Genomic DNA, 21,338 nt, shown 5'->3' with positions numbered 1-21,338 from the left:
CCCAAATTTGTTTTATCAATTTTCAACTTGTGATGTGTTGTGTCTAGCCAAGATGTGATACGATATTTAGGTGTCAGCGAGTCAAAATGGTAGTGGCCTTGTTCCAGTTTTACCCTTTTTCTAAAATGCTGCGCAAAGCACAGCTTCTGTTGGAGATTTTGAACTTTTGTGGTGTTTCGTAGGTCGGGTTTTAACGTTTGGATATATATTGCACTTCTTGGTGAAGTTTGTGTTTGTAGTTGCAATGCGCAAAAACTATCAAATAACTTCAATTTTGGAATGAAGCCATGATATCGAGCATAAATTAAAACCTCGCGCGTACTCCAAAATACTTCTTTATTTGTAGAATTAAGTTCTTTTAAATATTCGTGGCTCCGTATAAAATGTGTCACATATTTCGCTCGCAACCACTCACAAGCGCGTTGCTTCATAACAGGAAGTGCTTCAAAATCCTCCAAGCTTTGACTTACGAATGAAAAAGACGATGCTAATATGTTTTTTGCGGCTATTAAAGGTAAACGACGCAGCATATAGTCGACAGCGAACCTCATACCTACAACATTTTGAGCCAAAAATTCCTTTTCGAACTGTATCTGTCGCTGCTGAAAGGGCACAAAATCATGACTCCTCTCAGCATATGGTAAATTATATTCTGATATTTGTATTTGTCTTGGGACATTTAATGAAGTAATTAATGCTGCATCGTTTGATGGATGTGTCGATGTTGTACTCTTGTTGAGAGCATGGATGACCACTGCAGGTGTATAATCATGGTCCGACATCATACTTTCTAATGCTTACTTTAAAATGTCTTAGTACCTCAAATCGCGGGCCCCCTCAGAAACCCCGGGCCCCCTCTCGGCGGCCCTGGTGTTGTGCTATATATTGAGAGATAGGATAGGTTATATCTCAGTTTATAGTCGCAATATTATTTTATTGCAATTTTTATTATTTGTTTATACATAATAATAAAATGTTACGTATACGCAGTAGTGCACATCGCGGCCAAAAAATTGGTGATACGTGTTTTTTATATATTAAGATTTATTTTGATTTTTTGGTCATCCAGAAGTTTATATTTTAATTTTACCTGCATTTAGAATAAATTCCCATATTATTAGACAAGAATCAGGAAAAAAGAAACTTTTGGTTCTTTGGGAATAACTTACGCTATAATAGCAATTGGGTTATTACGTTTTATTGTATGGGCTCATCACATATTTACAGTAGGAATATATGTAGATACCCGAGCTTATTTCACTTCAGCAACTATAATTCTTGCTGTTCCTACAGGTATTAAAATTTTTAGTTGATTCAACATTACATGGAACTCAATTAACATATTCTCCAACAATATTATGATCTTAAGGATTTGTATTCTTATTTACTGTTGGAGGTGTTGTATTAGCTAATTCATCAATTGATATTATTTTACATGATACTTATTATTATAGGAGCAGTTTTTGCTATTATAGCTGGATTTATCCATTGATACCCCTTATTTCAGGATTAACTTTAAATCCTATTTGATTAAAAACTCAATTTTTAATTATATTTTTAGGTGTAAACTTAACATTCTTTCCAAAACATTTTTTAGGTTTAGCAGGAATACGACGACGATATTCAGATTACCCAGAGCCGAGATAACCCTGGAATATAAGCAGTATGCTCTAGGAGTCTTCTTAGAAATTGCCGGGGCTTTCAATGTTTCTAAATGGGCGCTCATGGGCTGCATGTTATATTGCAGGAAGATTACCTCGCAATGGGCATTGTATAAAGTCACGAAATCAGTGGTGGGGTGCTATCACCTCTGCTGTGGATGCTGGTCACCAACCAACTGCTCAGGCGGCTCGATGAGGGACCCGTAAAACTTACGGCTTAGGCAGATGACGTTGCGATTGTCATATGTGGAAAGTGCGTTCCAACGATTAGCTCTTTGATGAATCGGGCGCTTCGGGATATTTATACCTGTGCGCCGATCATACTGCCATAGTAATATAGCCTCATCAATTACAGGACGAACATACTACCTGATTCCCTATCTGCGCTTCGCGGGGGCTCTTAAAGCCACAATAGAGGTAGACGATTGGTGCAAGGGTGCTCAAATGGCGGACGAGGCGATACATGTGTACACAGATGGTTACAAAGTAGTGGAAGGGGTAGGGTCTGCGGTATACTGTGCTGATCCCGAAATAAACACATCCTACAAGCTGCCAAATCATTGCAACGTTTTCCAAGAGGAAGTTTTAGCCGTAAACAAAGCAGTAGAAACACTGGAAGAGAATAGCTTAAACTGCAATCGTGTTAACTTTTATATTGGCAGTGAAGCAGCAATTGAGGCAATAATCTCGCATAGCACAGCATCTAAATGCGTTTTAGAGTGTAAGCAGTCCTGGAGAGAATTGGGACAGGAAGAAGCATACATCTATATTGGGTTCCGGGGCATATGGGAATAGATGGGAATGAAAAAGCAGATGAACTATCTAAAAAGGGTGCATCCCTTGAAGCTTGCTCCATAGACGTCCCAATTAGACTGGGCGATATTAAGAGAAGGCAAGAGGAGCATGTGATCGACCAAGCAGGGAAGGTGTGGATCCAAGCGCGGGGCTGCAAAGTGTCGAAGATTATGTGTAGGTCTTACAACCTTAGACTAACAAAGTTGCTTCTATCATTAAAAAGAGAGGACTGTAGATGATGACGAGTATTCTGACTGGGAAACTGCCCTCTGACGTCACATGCCTTAAATTAGGCTTGGTCAGTGATAGCAGATGTAGGAAGTGTGGGTTGGAGGAAACGATCGAGCACGTTTTGTTCTTGTGCCCCCTGTACAACATCTTATTAAAAAAAAAAATAGATTATCAATTCTCAGATTTTCCTGATTTTTTTTTAAATTTTTTTTCGGCATAACTTGAAGCGACTCCAAATTTTTAAACTACTAAAGCGTTCCGACCAAAAAAAATGTTTTTTGACCCATCCTACTCCATATATTTGTAGTTTATCAGTACCACTAAACTGTATCAGTAACACTAAACTGTTTATGACTTTTACAAGACTTACAACTGGTATGACAGATGAAACATTGAATTGCACAATTAATATTGCATCATTTAAATTCATTTAATTTATTGTTTATATTCACCCCTATTCTGCATTTCGATTACGTTCCCGTTCTACGCTCCGCTTTAATCGAAGTTTGGTATTCTGCATTACGACGGAATCGTAAAGAGAAGAGGAAGAGCAAATGATTTTTCGAAATCAGCTGTTGGTACGGAATGTGTGAACATTGGAACAAAATAAATTAAAGAAAATTTGTAAAAAACACTGAAAAACGTTTATATATAATTATCCACGCCATTTTGTACAAAAAAAAGCAATAGAATATATTGCCGCAGTGTTATATTTTTTTGAGTGAATTGTTTTCATAATTATAAGTGTGTTTTTGTCGTTCTTTTGGCCAATTCCCTGCCGTGGCCACCAAGTTTTGTTAAAACGGATTCCTGCACGAATATAGTTGACATTTTCTGAATTTTAATGATGCTAATTTCATTTCACAGCCCTAAAATACTTTATAAAGGTTTATTTATTCTTTCCGCAAGGATTGTTTACGTTTTCGCTTCACCTTCCTCTACGCCGGCAGCTTGCTTTGGCATATAATTGTACCCCCCGAACAGACACAAATTATAGCTGTCTATTACAATGGAATCAATAGCCACGGCTTTATTTATGGAGTTGGAAAGTAACACATACGAAAATTGCCAGGCGAGAATGGAAAGGCAAATATTGCGAGATTTGTGTAATCCATTTGAGATGAGTGACGAATTGTAAGAAATTGAACTTAAAAGTGGTAAAGTTTAAGGACTTATTTTCTTATTTAGGTTCAAAAAAAACTTTCGACTTAACAAGGATGCTTTGAAGTATGTGTTAGATACTTTTGCGGGGCAAATACGTCCAAGGACTTCGACATCGACATGTTGTTTTTGACCTGGAAACATAAAAAACAATCATCATCAAGCCTTCTACGTTTCTTAACAAGTTTTACTTACATTTTTGTTAAAATTCTGTTATAAATTAATAAAAAAATAAAAATAAAATATTTTTCCGCCAACTAATTTGCAACTTAGAAAAACGGAACTACGATCGAAATGCAGAATACAAAAAATCGAACGATTCGAAGTTGGATCGAAAGAGATTGGAACACAGAATACCAAAATTGCCAAATCGAAAAAATTCCAATCCAAGTCGAAATGCAGAATAGGGCTGATTGTATAGTGGCGGCTGATTTTAAAATAACAGCCGCTCGTGATCGACGTATCACTATTCTATATGACGAATTTTTTAAATTGCACGGAGATCAGGAAAAAAACCTGACTTATTGTTATGATATTGATTCGATGTTTGCAAAAATTGGTTACCCTCATATTTCAGAGGAGTGGCGACTTTTCGTCGATGCATCGGTCAACAGCCTTAACACAGCGGCGCATGTACTGGAAAGGAGACGACGATTGTATTTGCCCCATTGTGAAAAACTCAATGGGTCGAAATACTTTTGAGAATATAATTAAATACATACACTTTGCGGATAATTCTGTAATTGATATGAACGATATAATGTACAAAATACGTCCGATTTTTGAAATTCTCAACGACAATTTCAAAAAAGTGTCGCACAGCGGACTTCTTAGTGTCGATGAAAGCATGATCCCGTATTATGGAAAGCACGGCGCTAAACAATCCGATTTGGTTTTAAACTGTGGTGCATCGCTGATCATAATGGATTTTTACTCCATGCAGATCCTTATTGTGGATCAAGTACGAAAATATTTTCCCTTGGATTGGGACAAGGTGGAGATGTTGTCCTAGATTTGGCTTCGAAATGCAATCTACCCATCGGAACTCAGCTTTTCTTCGATAATCTATTCACAAGTGTCGATTTGCTAGAAGAATTGCTGAAGAGGAAAATTGGTGGAACAGGAACTCTACGAGAAAGCATAGGGGTTGGGGTTTCTAAGCATATGAATTTAACTAACAAGAAGGAGTTTGTCAAAAAAGAGAGAGGAACATATGAAACTACTGTTTCCGAAACTTTGTTTGGCGTTAGATTGATGGATAACGCAGTAGTAACTGTTCTTACTAATTGCGTGCCACTGGTACCAATTGGGAAAATTGGCCGTTACTCTCGCCAGCATAAAAGCCGGATCGACGCCAATATTCCCTTTCCGATAAAGCAATACAGTAAATATATGTATGTGTGGCGTAGACTTGTGTGACAAATTTTTGTCAGCCTATCGCACGTCTATCAGATCAAAAAAGTGGTGGTGGTCATTCTTTTCGTGGGCTTTGGATGTAAGCTGCATCCAAGGATGGTTGATCTATAGAAAACTGGGTAACAATATACCCCTTCTCCAGTTGAGACGACAATGTGCCATGTTTTTGCTAAGATCATATGGAAAACCGCGATTGAGACCAGATCCGTCATCAGCTAGTCAAAAATGTTTGGTAGATAATTTAAGAGTTGACAAAAAGAATAGCATAGTAGTCAAGGGCGAGTCGAAATACCACCACTGCCAAAAATGTGGGGGACGAACAGCATTTCTGTGGAAAAAATGTAATGTCTTTCTTCATCCAGTAAACTGTATTGAACAATTTCATAGCTCTTAAGAATTTCTGTAAACATATTTATATTACTTACGCATTATTAAATAAAAAAAAACACATTAAATCTGTCAAACAAACATTTTTTTTTTTTGCCTACGTCATTTGTAAACGTAAGTGCTCATTGGCAACCAAAGGTGCCAGCCAAACACACCCCCTTCGCCATTTTTTTTTTTTTCAAAGTGCTAGAACAAAGTTGGTTTCTACACCGTTGGAGACTATTTGTACAAATTTTGGTTTTGAAATTCGAAATAAAAGTTGCGGGCATTAATGAGTTAAAGTCGTGCTGCTTCATATCGGTAACAAACATCCAGCTGTCCCGATCGCATATGCCACAAGCCTCAAAGAAACATACGAAGGCATGGAATTAATATTACAGCTGATAAAGTGCCAAGAGCGTAATTGGAAAATATGCTGCGATCTGAAAGTGGTCGGATTACTCATGGGTGTTAAGCGTGGATTTCCAACCCACCAGTGCTTTTTGTGTACATGGGAAGGTCGCAAAAGAGATCAGCATTACACTGAATTTAAGACGCCGCGAACATGCTACAAAGTAGGCGTAGAAGGTATAGAAAATCTACCATTGGTGGAGCCATCTCAAATCATTTTGCCACTACTACACATTAAGCTCTGTGTCGTTTCAACTTTTGTTAAAAAACTGGATCATGAGGGCGAGGCGATTGCAAAAAATAGTTGCAAGTTATGAATTTTCATCAAAATTGAATGCTATCGAACAACGTGCATGGAAAGGCTACTGGTCTATTTGTCGCGATACTGACACAAACGCAAAAATACAAGGCCTAAGTTTCTTTAAAAGCATTGAAATTTTTGATGTAACAATTTTTAATTTTAATATGATAAAATTGATAAAAAAATTCGGTTTTTTAATGAGCTGAAATTGTTACAAAAAAAACCGATAACCATTTAAAAAAAATCAGGAACATCTGAGAATTGATAAAAATCTATTTTTTTTTTGTTTTAAATTTGACGTGATACAGACATTTCCACGAGTCTGCCTGCAAAAATTCAGGTCGATAAAAAAAAATAATAATAAATGTAAGGCGCGATAACCTCCGAAGAGATTTTGTGCCGAGCTTCTCTTTCAATTTGCGCCGCGCTCCTTTTTAATTTTTACTACAAATTGGCGGGAAGGGACCTACTTGTTTTATGCCGACTCCGAACGGCATCTGCGGGGCAGATGAGTTTTTACCGAGAGCTTTTCATGGCAGAAATACACTCGGAGTGCTTGCCAAATACTGCCGAGGGGCGACCCCGCTTAGAAAAAATTTCTTCTAATTGAAAAAACCTTATTTCTAAAATTTTGATGTTGCTTTGCCCGGGGTGTGAACCCAGGGCATTCGGCGTGGTAGGCGGAGCACGCTACCATCACACCACGGTGGCCGCCAATTCAGCTCGATTGGATCACGGAAAAAGGGTTAAAAATCGATCCAAAGTCTTTCACACAGGCGGACACTACGAGCTTTATACTTTACACATAAAAAAAAATTCTGACGTGCATATGAAAATCGCCGATACACGTGATTTTTATTTCTTCTCCCCTTTCCGAAAAAGTATATTTGGTTCATAGGACAGAACTAAAGCTCGTTTGTGTAACGCAGTGTTAGGAGTGATTCAGCTGTCAGATCTAGAAGCAGCAAGTGGCATAGGTCCTAGAAGGCTTGTAGTATTTGCCAAGATGACGGAGTTATTCTATAACATGGGTCTTGGTTTTTGACAGGGTTTTTCAGTTTGATCGTTAAATAAACTTCTAGCAATACTACGAACTAATTCAGTATATGTAAAGTCCTCATTGACCGGTCCGTTCAACCTAACCTATGCACATATACTAAAGTTATGGCAGAACAACCTATGCCGGGTCTGCTAGTTGTTAAATAGCAAGAATAATACACCACATTTCAAACTTAAATTTTTATTAAATAGCAGCCATGTTATTTTTCAGAACAAATAAATATTTGGCGCGATGTGCCACCGAGGAGATGTAGACCGAACTTTTCTCTCAATTTGCGTCGCGATACTTTCTAATTTTTCCGGGACATGAACCACAGACCTTAGCTATATGTGCTGTCTAAGATGTTTACGGAATATAGTCACGCTGTTAATCCAGTAGAAGTAATCACGAACTTGCTATGTTTCTTCTCAATTATGTTCTTTAATGAAAAAATATGTAGCTATTACAACGTTTGTATTATACAGAGCACACAGAAAACAGAGAAGAAAAGTATATGTAAAGCAAATGTCAATTGCCAAATTGCCGTTTTGTATGTTGCTTTCATGTCAGCGACAACCAGGTATGTTAATGAGAAATGCGAACCAGAGTCGACATTCATCGGGTAGATTTGAGTTATGTTATGTTTTGAACATTCCGCCCACCTTCGACGGATCGACGGCGAAATAAGCGCGCGTTGTGCCGCCCACCGTCTTTGGGCCGCACATAGTGATCTCCATCTATGTATGAGTTGGTTGTGTGTCGACAGGTAACACCGAAATTTTTGACAAAGGTCGTTTGATTAGGGTAGTCTTCGTCCGTATAGAGACTACACGAACTACTCCGTCTTGACCCACGTGCGTGTCGACTATTCGGCCAAGACTCCAACACATAGGAGGTAACCGTTCATCTCGGACTAAGACGAGTTGACCAATGATGACGTTGGGCTGCAGAATACGCCATTTATTCCGCGTTTGAAGGCTATGCAAATACTCACAAGACCATCTTTGCCAAAAGTTTTGCTGTATTTGTTTCAGTAGTTTCCAGCGTTTTAGTAAACCATTAGTTGCATCAAGAAGATTTTCTTCTGGGAAGGTCAGTAATGCTCTTCCAGTCAAGAAATGGCCAGGGGTAAGCACTGATAGGTCTTGTGGGTCGTCGGATAATGCAGTAATCGGCCGTGAGTTCAAACACGCTTCTATACGTTTCAGAACCGTATAGAACTCTTCAAAAGTTAATGTAGTGGTGTGGACTACGCGTCGGAGGTGGTGCTTCATACTCTTGACACCGGCCTCCCAGATGCCCCCAAAGTTAGGTGCGCCTGGAGGTATAAGTGCCAGGTCAAGCCCACCGCGGCGCCGAAACTAGTGGCCTGTTGTAGTTGAGATTTGAAGGCATTGATATCTTCTTGTATCAGGTTATTTTCGCCTATGAACGTAGTGCCTTGGTCGCTGTATAAGTCGGAGCAAAGTCCACGGGTTGATGTGAATCGAGTCAGCGCTGCCAGAAAAGCCTCCGTTGTCATATCGCTAACGAGCTCAAGATGTATTGCTCTTGTGGCTAAGCACACAAATAGAGCAACATATCCTTTGAAACTACGGTGACCTCGGCCTTTCGTTGTTCTTATGTTGAAGGGGCCAGCAAAATCCACCCCACTGTGCATGAATGGAAACGATATATTACAGCGTGCAGGGGGAAGATCGCCCATGATTTGCGACTGTGGCACGCACTTGTAACGAAAACAGCGTACACAGCTGTTTGTTATACGTTTCACCGTTCTTCGGCCGTCTATAATCCAGTATCGTTGTCGTATAAGTTGAAGAGTGGCTTGAATACCACCATGAAGGGTACGTTGATGAGCTTGTCTGATAACTAGCGTTGTAAGATAACTGTCTTTTGGTAGAATTACAGGGTGTCGTTCTGAGTATGGAGTACTGGCGTTCCTCAATCGTCCACCAACACAAAGAATACCGTTTGGGTCTAAAATGGGATTAAGCTTTAGAAGTTTGCTTCTTTTCTGGACTGTGTTAGTGTCTTTAAGAGTTGATATATCGCTCCAGAAGGCCAGAGCTTGTACACGCTTAATCCAGAATCGCATTGCAGATTCACGTTCCTTCCAACTGCACACCATGCCTTGTTCATGAGCAATGCCTTGCGAGGATTGTATAAATCGAAGGCACCATGCAGTTACAGCTAAGAGTTTATCTAGTGTTGAATAATTTTCTAAAATAAAGGTATCGGATGTGGGTAAGTGTGTTGTTGTAACCTGGATCGGTTTGTATTCCGCAATTTTCTCTGGGGTGCTCACCATGATCTTAGGCCAGTTGGCTTCTGATTGTTGAAGCCAAGAGGGTCCATGCCACCATAGATGATGGTCCAAAAGCTGAGTAATGGTCAATCCTCTCGAGGCGCAATCAGCAGGGTTGTCCCTTGTGTTAACATAACGCCAGTCACTTACATTAGTGATTTCTCGTATTTGGATAACCCGATTTGAAACAAACTCCTTTAGTGCAGCTGGTTCGGATCGTATCCACCATATTGTAGTTGTAGAATCGGACCACATATATGACGTTATAGGTGTTAAATTAAGCGAGTTTCTTACATTTTCCATTAGACGTGCGGCTAGTACCGCAGCACACAACTCAAGGCGCGGTATTGTTACCCTTTTTAGTGGTGCGACACGTGTCTTGGACATAAGTAGGTGAATGTGCACAGAGGATTGTGTTACAACCTTTAAATACACAACAGCGGCGTATGCACTGGTAGATGCATCCGCAAACGTATGCAACTCATACGCTTTCGCACCCTGATATGTATCAATCCATCGAGATATGCGAACTTCGGAAATGCTCTTAAGTTCGTTTCGAAAGGATATCCATTTTTCATGCAAATCTTCAGGAAGATTATCATTCCAGTTTAAACCAGTCAGCCAGAGCTTTTGGATAAATATTTTACCCCGAATGTTCAACGGCGCTAGAAACCCAAGAGGGTCAAAAAGCCTTGCGACGTCGGAAAGTAATTGCCTCTTTGTGAATGTGGTTATTGTGTAATCAAGCTTGAATGCATAGGTCAAGCAATCATCTCTCACTGCCCAGATCAACCCCAAGGTATTGAACTCACCGTCTAGTTGAAACTCGTGTGCCGATTTTGATTCAAGATCACCGGGATCGATGGACTGCAATACTTGGTTTGAGTTGGAATTCCACTTTCGAAGGGCAAAACCACCGGTTTGGAGAAGGGCTTGTAGTTCTTCACGTCGTCTGCAAGCATCTGTTATACTATCTGCCCCTGTCAGTACATCATCAACGTAGAATTCCTTGAGTAGGATCTGAGCAGCGTCAGGATAACGGGAGCCTGCGTCACCAGCTAAAGTGTGCAGTACTTTGATGGCTAAATACGGCGCACAATTCATACCGTAGGTGACAGTTTTTAGTCGAAAATGTGTAGGTGCTTGCTGCGTTTTTGATTGCCAAACAATGCGTTGCAGATTTGTATCTCTCTCATCGATTAAGATTTGCCTATACATTTTAGCAATGTCACCGGTCAGCGCCACTCGGTATCGACGCCAATTGATTAGAATTGAAGTTAGGTTGTTTTGAAGTTTTGGACCAGAGTATAAGCAATCGTTTAGTGATTTGCCACTGTTACAGCGTCTTGAAGCATTAAAAACAACTCTCAATTTTGTAATGCTGCTCGATGCCTTCCAGACGCCGTGGTGTGGGAGGTAACAGATGGGCGTCGCTCCAGGGTCTTCCACATTAATTCTTACCATATGCTGCAGCGAAGCATATTCGTCCATGAACTCTTCATACATATCTCGCATATTCGGATCTCGCGACAAGCGTCGATTTAGATGGGCGAGAAGCACAATTGCATCATTTTGTGATGGGGCCAGTTGCGTAAGGTCAACATCTGGTTTGACTGGCAAACGGACAATGTAGCGACCGTCTACCGCTCGCCGTGTAGAGCGGTTGAAATTGTCCTCTACGAAGCGATCCTCTTGCGATAAACCAGGTGCTGAGCTAACTTCTTCCACTTCCCAAAAGCGGCGCAGTGTTTGGTCAAGATCGAGTTGGCTGTTATAGCAGTCAATCACATCTCGCATGGCGTTAGGATATTCACTGTTGGCAGAACTGCCGAATATCACCCAACCTAGTCGTGTACTTTGAGCAATCAAATTACTGATACCACTCCGCTGTATTCCACCTAACAAAACAGCGGCGTAATCTCCGGCGTTTAAAATCACATCAATCGACTGCGGCACGTTCCACGTAGGATCAGCAAGATCCAAACCACTAAAATGTGTAACGTCCTTGGATTTAATGTGTACTGATGGGGTGCGGTTACCAACTCGAGGCAACACTAATGCGATGCAATCAAGCTCGTAGTCAGATTTCAGCGACCGTACATGAAACCGTACTAATCCCTTAGCGGTAGTTACTTTTCCCCCATTGGCGCCATTAATAGGTACCTTTACGTTAGATTTCACCAAATGTAGTAGGTTGACAGCAGGTTCGCTTATAAAAGTTGCTTCTGCCCCACTATCCAATAAAGCTCGCAAAACTACCGTATGTCCAGACTCTGCCCTAACCTCAATAAGTGCTGTGCCGATCAAAACAGGCGGCAATCCGTGAGTGGAATGACTTGCTGAAGATGCATTATGAGAAGCAACGGGGTGCTTACTAACGTTGGTCGTATTATTGGCGAAATATTCATGTAGCATTGTATGGTGTTTGGATTTGCAGGTTTTGCATCGATACTCGGAGGAACAAGTTGATTGCTGGTGACCGCCGTGTAAACAATTAATGCACAGGTTTGCTTGCAGTGCATAGCTATAGCGCTCCTGTGGCGCCCTTTTGCGAAAAGCTTCAAAAAACATCAAAATGTGTTTACCGCCGCAAATAGAACAGCGTCCAGATGCAGCGTGATATCCAGAAATACACGATGTGATGCCCCCTTTCTTTGGAACATGCTCTTTCCCGGGAGGCTTCACTTCGGTAAAGCTTTGAACTATTTCAAGTGATTGGGTTCTTCTTGTAAGAAACTCTGTTAGTTCATTAAAAGTTGGAATATTGTCATTTGATTTAAGGGAAAGCTCCCATGCTTTGCGAGTGGTCGCATCCAATTTGTTGGTTATTGTAAAAACTAACCAATCATCCCAGTGTTCAATTGGCCGACCTAGATTTTTTAGCGCGCGAATGGACGCAGTCATCGTATCAATCAATTGTCTCAGTGCTGAAGCAGATTCCTTTTGAACAGCTGGCAATTTACTAATCGTTGCTAAATGAGCGCTGATTATTACCCCCTTATTTTCATATTTTGATTGAAGTAGCTCCCAAGCAATTTGAAAATTGGAATCTGTGGTCGTAATATGGTCTAACGCAGTTTTGGCCTCCCCTGAGAGGCTGTCCTTCAAGTACTGCAGTCTCTGCGTATTTGTTAAGGACGTGTTAGACGTAACAATGGAATTAAAAAGGTCTTTAAAAGTAAACCATTGCAGAAAATTACCATCGAATGGTGGAATGCGTATGCGGGGTAGTGGTTGAGCAACCACCTGCGTTGACTGGAAAGGCTGTAACATAGAGGTGTTGGTAAGCGAAGGAGTGCCCTCGAAAAGATCGTGTAGCTCGCCCATTGTTTCGGTATAAGCACACCCCACCTCATCGAAGTCTGACGGCGTTGAAATTCCAGCTGCTTCCATATCTTCTACAGTGCCCTCGGTGGTTATCTGTTCGTGAAGGCTGACGAATTTAGCGCAATATTGTGTCAAAAGCTCCTTTCTAGCTTGTAAGAAGCCTTTCGTTTGTTTTGCTTTCGCGGTTTTGCGCGTATTTGAAGCAAAATTTAGAATCGCTGTTTTGCTAGACAGCAGTTGCTTGATCGTTTTCTCCATTGCTGTGACACAAAGTATTATTCTACGGCCAATTATTTGCTAAAACGCTCATGTACTTAAGAAGACAGGTGAAATTTGAGGTTACGTCGCAGGAAAACACATGTGCCGTGTTAAACATCCAGCGATTACGTTGTGAAGCAATGGCTTTGCAATAAATTTTTCAGCACAACATATGTAACTGTGCAGAAAACCTTCCGAAGGCCGCAGATTCCCCGCAAGGGTTGCCAAAATGTCTAAGATGTTTACGGAATATACTCACGCTGTTAATCCAGTAGAAGTAATCACGAACTTGCTATGTTTCTTCTCAATTATGTTCTTTAATGAAAAAATATGCAGCTATTACAACGTTTGTATTATACAGAGCACACAGAAAACAGAGAAGAAAAGTATATGTAAAGCAAATATCAATTGCCAAAGTGCCGTTTTGTATGTTGCTTTCATGTCAGCGACAACCAGGTATGTTAATGAGAAATGCGAACCAGAGTCGACATTCATCGGGTAGATTTGAGTTATGTTATGTTTTGAACATGTGCCGAATTAGAGGCAAAATTAAACTGTTTCCGAAAGGCTGAGCACAGACTGAGGAAATATAATAGAAACCAAGAACATTGGACAGACCGCTGAGTAGCGGGACACTCGCGGTCGGCACCTCTTAATAGGTCAAGAGTCCCAATGAAAAATGTTTCTAAGGCTCTTTTCACATAGGTTGCATTTATGTAAAAAGTGTGTTTAGACTCTAGGTGCTATAATAAGTCGCGTTGGAATGATCGTTTCGTTTTCGTGAAATTTATTTGCTTAAAGCTGAGAATGGGCACAGTCCTAGGAAATATAATATTAGGCGAGAATTCGAAATAGCGTGAAAGTCGGTCATAGCCTCTTAACAGTTCAAGAGTCGCACAAACATTGTAAAAAAAATATTTTTAAGAGTCTTTCATCCACATGAGGTTAGATTTTAATAATAGAATGTTGGCTTGACGTCCCTCGGTACTGCAGTTTGGGGAGAGCTGACATACAATTTTTATGGAACCTCTTGGATTATAAAAAAAATAAAAGTCCAAGTATTTAGGGTGTTCGGTTCTCAATAGTAACTTAATGTGTATCTGTAAAGCGGCAAAAATTCAGTTTTTAATTCAATAAAACATTTTATTTTTAAACTAAAAAAATTAAGTTAAATATCAAAATCTAAAAATCATGTTACGAGGCCATATATTAAACGGAAGTGTTATTTGCTGAGTTCTGATCTGAAAATCATCAGAACTCGTTACCGTAATTCCTTAGTTTCTTTAAGTTTACCAGACATTAGCAAATAATTGATCAGGAATTGAAAGAAAAATGTATTCATTACCAACAACCAGTTAAAAGTAATTGACTCGATAATTAAAATATTTAAATACTAAATACTTGTAATTGGCCAAATACCATTACCAAGTATGCTCTGTAAAACATGCAGTAGGTTTAGAAGAGTTTATTAATTTCTAATTGGCTTTATTTCATGTAATAGGTGATCCGTTTGATGAATTCTAAGGAAATTATTGGTCTGCAAAGCGCTTTTGTACTTCTCGCGTCCTTTCTTTCTGAGAGAGACAGTTTATGTCTATATTTGTCCGTAGTATTTCGACACAATTCAGTAATACATAACATTTCAACCTTTGTTCTTCAACTATATAATTATTTACTTCAATATTCATATCTTCCAAAGTGTTGGGTTGTTATAAAATCGAACTCTGAATGACGAACCAAAACCTTACCAATGTCTCGCATTGCGATATCTAAACAATCTCCGATTGGTGCATTTTTCTTCAAAGCTACTGTACGGCTGATTAGCTTTTCAACGAATACCTTTAAACAGTGTGCGATTACTTTATGTACCAAAGGATATGTTATATTGCTTCCAACAAGTTCTGGTTCTAATTTTATAAATAAATCACGAAAAAAATCACTCACGAGAATTGACGCTTCTGATAAATTCTCTGAGATTCGCAGGAAACGCAGTAGTCCGCTATCAAGTGGTTGATCTGGGTTCAAATCAATTTTGTCAATCGTTTTGCAAATCAATGCTTCCCTGATATTATTTTTCGGCATATTGACAATATCAATTTTTTCAAAATCGCATCCCAAATTTGTTTTATCAATTTTCAACTTGTGATGTGTTGTGTCTAGCCAAGATGTGATACGATATTTAGGTGTCAGCGAGTCAAAATGGTAGTGGCCTTGTTCCAGTTTTACCCTTTTTCTAAAATGCTGCGCAAAGCCCAGCTTCTGTTGGAGATTTTGAACTTTTGTGGTGTTTCGTAGGTCGGGTTTTAACGTTTGGATATATATTGCACTTCTTGGTGAAGTTTGTGTTTGTAGTTGCAATGCGCAAAAACTATCAAATAACTTCAATTTTGGAGTGAAGCCATGATATCGAGCATAAATTAAAACCTCGCGCGTACTCCAAAATACTTCTTTATTTGTAGAATTAAGTTCTTTTAAATATTCGTGGCTCCGTACAAAATGTGTCACATATTTCGCTCGCAACCACTCACAAGCGCGTTGCTTCATAACAGGAAGTGCTTCAAAATCCTCCAAGCTTTGACTTACGAATGAAAAAGACGATGCTAATATGTTTTTTGCGGCTATTAAAGGTAAACGACGCAGCATATAGTCGACAGCGAACCTCATACCTACAACATTTTGAGCCAAAAATTCCTTTTCGAACTGTATCTGTCGCTGCTGAAAGGGCACAAAATCATGACTCCTCTCAGCATATGGTAAATTATATTCTGATATTTGTATTTGTCTTGGGACATTTAATGAAGTAATTAATGCTGCATCGTTTGATGGATGTATCGATGTTGTACTCTTGTTGAGAGCATGGATGACCACTGCAGGTGTATAATCATGGTCCGACATCATACTTTCTAATGCTTTCGATTGGGCACTTTCGTAATGCGGCTGCTGCTTGTCTTGGCGTTGCCAAAATGTTTGCGGCTTTAACAACGATTTTTGTTTTCTTCGTTGTTGTTTAAATTTCTTTCCCAAAGGATCAATTATAAATAGTTTTCCTTCTTTTTGAAAAACCTGCTTCTGGGAGTCACCGGCGTTGCTTTTTAGTTCGGCTTTATTGATCTTGGCGTGCGATGGTAATGACTGCTTTAAGATCATATTTGTGTTTCCTTCTTTGTAGGCAACTTTTTTCGGGATGTTTTTAAAAGAGCCGGTTATATATTTCACCGATTTTGTTGACAATGGCATCAAATGCATCGGTTTTTTTCCTAACCAGTTGGGACCTGCAAAGTGAATGAAAATGCATGTATATAAATGTGTAAAATATTTCAATATATGTATATTTATAAAAACGGTTGGGTTAATTTGAACTGGCCGATCAATAACCACACATAGACAGAATGTGTTGTTGTTGTAACAGTGCTTCGCCCGATGCAATAGGTGCGACCAATCACAAATTGTCATCAATGTCCTCTAACGGGAGTCCAAGGAAACTTGCTGTTTCAACAGGGGTGGACCATAATGAGAGGGGTGTAAGAGGCGTTGGTTCCACAATACAGTTAAAGAGATGGTTGGTGTCATGTGGAGACACATTACAAGCAGGACATATGTTTTGTATGTCGGGGTTGATTCTGGATAGATAAGAGTTTAACCTGTTACAGTACCCAGATCGAAGTTGAGGTAGAGTGACGCGCGTTTCCCTAGGGAGAGTGCGTTCCTCATCTGCTAGTTTTGGGTATTGTTCTTTGAGTACTGGATTCACCGGGAAATTCCCGGCATAGAGGTCCGACGCCTGTTTGTGGATTTCACTGAGGACCTGCTTGTGTTTTTTAGCTTCACACGGCTGTGTTCTCAGGTGCAGTATTTCCTCATATTGCTTACGGAGATGACTGCTTAAGCCCCTGGGGTGTAGCCTCATCAATCAGATGTCTGTTGGGATGCCCAGGTTTCTGGGTATCCAACAGAAACTGCTTGGTTAGCATTTCATTTCTCTCCCTAATTGGGAGTATTCTCGCCTCATTATGTAGATGGTGTTCTGGGGACATAAGAAGACAGCCCGTGGCGGTTCTGAGGGCGGTATTTTTGCAGGCCTGTAGCTTCTTCCATTGAGTAGTCTTTAGGCTTGGCGACCATATCGGGGACGAGTAGCATGCAATCGGCTGGCCAATTGCTTTGTAAGTGGTGATAGGCGTTTCTTTATGGACGTTTTCAGATTGACCGACACCGACACGACACCGGCACTACACCGACACGATTTTTTCAAAGTACTTACACATTTTAATCGACACGACACGATTTAACAACACTGCTCATAAAATAACAAAAAATGTAACAAATAAAAACAGCTTGTCGACGACGACACGAATGGAATGCTTGCTTCCCGCCGACATGTCGTTGCCGACAACGGCATAAAGCTGTCGTGTCGGCAAGTGTGAAAGCGTGCCCATATAATTATATGAATTTGTGTTCCCACTGTTGTCGTTGTCGGTGTCGTGTCGGCTAGTGTGAAAACGCCCTATCTCTACCCATAGTACTGCCAGCAAGAGATTTGAGGATTTTATTGCGGCCCTGGATTTTCGGTACAATTGCGGCTGCATGCTCACCAAAATGTAGATCCTGATCGAACGTCACACCCAAGATTTTGGATGTTCAAAATGGTCGACATGTGGACGTCCATGTTGTAAATAAGGTCGCCGATGATTTAGTCGGTGACAATTTCAGGTTTCGCCAGGCGAAGAAACTGGAGAGATCAGGGAGATAGCCGTTTAATTTGTTACAGAACTCATCGATCTGTGGGCCTGGGCCTGTGGCCATTATTGTGCAGTCACCGCCGTAGGAAACGATAGTGACTCCTTCTGGTGGTGAAGGTAGTAGCTTTGATATATTGTAGAAGTTAAATAAAAGTGGGGATAGGACACCACAGTAGTATGTATATGCCGGTTCTGGACCACATTTTGTATGGAAAGCTCGAAGCATGTCTCACCCTAAAAATTCTATACTTTTAGGCCAGTCTGTCCCAAGTCTGGCCTTAGGAATGGGACCAGTTCATTATTTTCGCCCAGTCTGGGTTGAGTCTGACCGAAGGAATGAAAGCAGGTCTATATTTATCTTGACCTGCAATTTTTACCACCTCCCAAAATCATTCAACAATTCCGCTAGGTGTCGCATACGTTTTGTCGGTCTGTGTTCTGGCTGCAAGAAAAAGCTTAGTGGTGAATAAGAAAAAGCTTAGAGCTTTTTACCTTTAGCTGAGCTTTGCCATTCAAGAGAGGATCGTTAAATGGGGGCCCTACATTTTTAAAGGGCCGACAATTTTTAAATGTCCCCTCTTATTTCTAATGAGTCCTAGACTTCACCCGAGCCGTTTTAAAGAGTCCCATAGATTTCTAAAGAGCCGCTTGCCTTTGTCTTGTATACACACCGACACACATATATACAGTAAAAGAATTTCGTTGCCTACCATTGAAAGATATATATATATATATATGTATATATATATATATATATATATATATATATATATATATATGTATATATATATATATATATATATATATATATATATATATGTATGTAAATAAAACTTCATGCTGTATTTCATTTAATTAAATTCGTTATCAGAATTTTCCGTAAGTATAAAACATAGAAACCCAATCAGGGGCAGATTGAACATTTTATTTGTCTTTTTTATTAGGTTATAAGTTTGAGTACACATGCTGATGCTGGTCCAAATATATATATATATGCATGTGAGAGTTTCATAATTAACAAAAGGTTATCTTAATATTCAACTTATGATTTTTTTGTTTTGTATTTCAATAAAACATGTTCTCACATTGATTACAACCATTTGGACTCATTTGGCATTTTATTAGATTGGGTATGATGAAAGATGAATGTAATGGGAAGTTATTAAAAGAGTTTAAAAGTTTAAGAGCAAAAATGTATTCATTTAAACTTGATAACGATATAAATAAAAAAAAAACAAATTAAGGGAATAAAAAAGTGTGTAACTTCTACACTGAGTTTAAGTGATTTTAGAAGATGTTTATTCGAAAAGAAATTGTACTTTGACTTAATGTATATTTTTAGATCAAAATGTCATGAATTGTATACACAAGAAATAAACAAAGTAACGTTAAGCTTTTAGATGATAAGGGATTTGTAAAAAATAATGGAATTAATACCTACGCTTGGGAATGTTTGTATAAGAGAAAAAATCAAAACATGCTGATATGAAACCTCAACCGTACAACATTGCAACATATTTATATGTATATATATGTAAATAAAACTTGATGTTGTATTTCATTTAATTAAATTCGTTATCAGAATTTTCCGTAAGTATAAAACACAGAACACCGATCACTTCCCATTTAGTTGAGCTTTACAACTATTCCAAAATTAGCTACCCGTTGAGTTGAACTTTAGCCTGCGTTTCAAAAATCGGATAAGAAAAAACAAAAAAACAGAATTTATTATTAAGATTTAGATCTCGAGCCGACAAAAACATCAAAAAAGGAACCAAACATAATAAAAACTCTAGAAAAAAGAAAATAAAAAAAATAGTATGCCTTCATTTGTGTGCGAGTATTGTAACAAAGAATTTAAATATGATCGCAATTTAAGACAACATATTAGAAAATATCATGCGAAAGAAGTGAGTTGCAATGTATGCAAATAAAACTTTAATAACATTCAAATGTTGTTAACACATAAACGTTTACAACATACAACTAACGCAGATGACCCTATATATTGTGATATTTGTGCAATTAATATCGCAAAAAAACTGTGGTCATATCACATACGGACTAATACACACAAGCAAAAGGCTAGACAGAACTTCACTTCTAATGTTAAAAGCATTAAATCAGTATTCAATAAGCGAATCGAAACATTTGTATTTGAAAATAATGTAAAAGAGGATTTGATTGTTGAACACTTTTTTGCAACAATAAAAAAAGAGCTTTGTAAAATTTTAATAGACAAACTAACTCATTATCAAAACATTAAGTTTAATTGCGAGCTGTTTTGTAAATATATTTTGATTAAAGAAGGCGTAGAGTGTTTGATGGAATTGAAATCACATCAAACCAAGATGATTTTGCTTGAATCAACTTCTACGGAAAATGATATTAATCTCTTTTACGAGGACCAGTGTGTTATTTTATCTTCAAAAATGAGGGAATTTCAAGAAAGTGATAGTGGCTGGTCACTAATTGAGATATCACATCTAGAAGCGAATATAAATAAATATGAGCCAATTAAAGGCTCAAAATATATACCTTTACCACCAACAATTCAAAACAAACATTCGTGTATAAATATTCAAAACACAGATGAATACTGTTTCAAATGGGCAATTATATCAGCTCTATATCCTAGAAGCTGTCACACAAATAGATGTTCATCATACGAAGTTGATGATATAAAAGCAGATGTGATAGAACTGCGAAACAATATTACAATCAACTTCCATAATCTAAATTTTCCACTTGCGGTTAAACAAATCAAGATATTTGAAGAAAACAATCCTGGCATTAGTGTCAACGTTTTCGGCTTGGATAAACCACTATAGTGGGCCCATATTATTTTACAAAAGAGGAACGAGATCATCATATAAATTTATTGTTGTTAGAGGACATTAACAACTTCCATTACGTTTGGATAAAAAATTTGAATAGATTAATGGGGCATCAAGTTACAAGCCATGAGCATAAATTATATTTTTGCAACACATGTTTAATCCACTTCCATACAAACAAAGCTTTAGCATACCACAAGGATCATTGCAATAAAATAGTAACAGAGATGCCTTCCGAAAATGATAAAGTATTAAAATTTAGTAATTTTAAAAAACAATTAGATGTGCCCTTTATTATTTATGCAGACTTTGAGTGTATTCTAGAACCAATAGATATTCAAAATTCTAGAAAAGTTAAATCAGTTCAAAAACATATTCCTTACGCTTGTAGTTACTATATCAAACGCTCTTATGACAACAGTTTATAAAGTTTTAGAATATATAGTGGTGAGGATTGCACAAACCATTTTTTCAAAAATGTAATTGAAGAT

General features: G+C 38.7%; 1 protein-coding gene and 2 long non-coding RNA genes across 7 annotated transcripts in view; 2 read left to right on the top strand and 1 right to left on the bottom strand.

The window, feature by feature from the left end:
* The window catches only part of LOC137240126 (uncharacterized), a 225,097-nt gene that overhangs the window by 81,412 nt on the left and 122,347 nt on the right, over nt 1–21,338 (top strand). The window lies entirely within an intron of this gene.
* On the top strand, nt 3,564–4,091 carry LOC137242301 (uncharacterized). The gene is made up of 2 exons (XR_010950177.1): nt 3,564–3,821; nt 3,876–4,091. It is a non-coding gene; the product is annotated as an uncharacterized lncRNA (long non-coding RNA).
* D12 (YEATS domain containing 2 homolog D12) overlaps nt 14,586–21,338 on the bottom strand; it is a 115,884-nt gene continuing 109,131 nt past the window's right edge. For all 5 annotated transcript variants that reach the window (XM_067766060.1, XM_067766059.1, XM_067766062.1 and 2 more), the window contains one exon: nt 14,586–16,543. In XM_067766060.1, the coding sequence (XP_067622161.1) occupies nt 14,949–16,543 (1,595 nt within the window). In that variant the 3' untranslated portion in view covers nt 14,586–14,948. The remainder of the gene's footprint in view (nt 16,544–21,338) is intronic.

Source organism: Eurosta solidaginis, chromosome 2, assembly GCF_040869045.1.
Source record: "Eurosta solidaginis isolate ZX-2024a chromosome 2, ASM4086904v1, whole genome shotgun sequence".
Taxonomy (NCBI): domain Eukaryota; kingdom Metazoa; phylum Arthropoda; class Insecta; order Diptera; family Tephritidae; genus Eurosta; species Eurosta solidaginis.
Note: the sequence above shows the minus strand (reverse complement) of the source record. Positions and strands in the feature narration are given on the sequence as shown.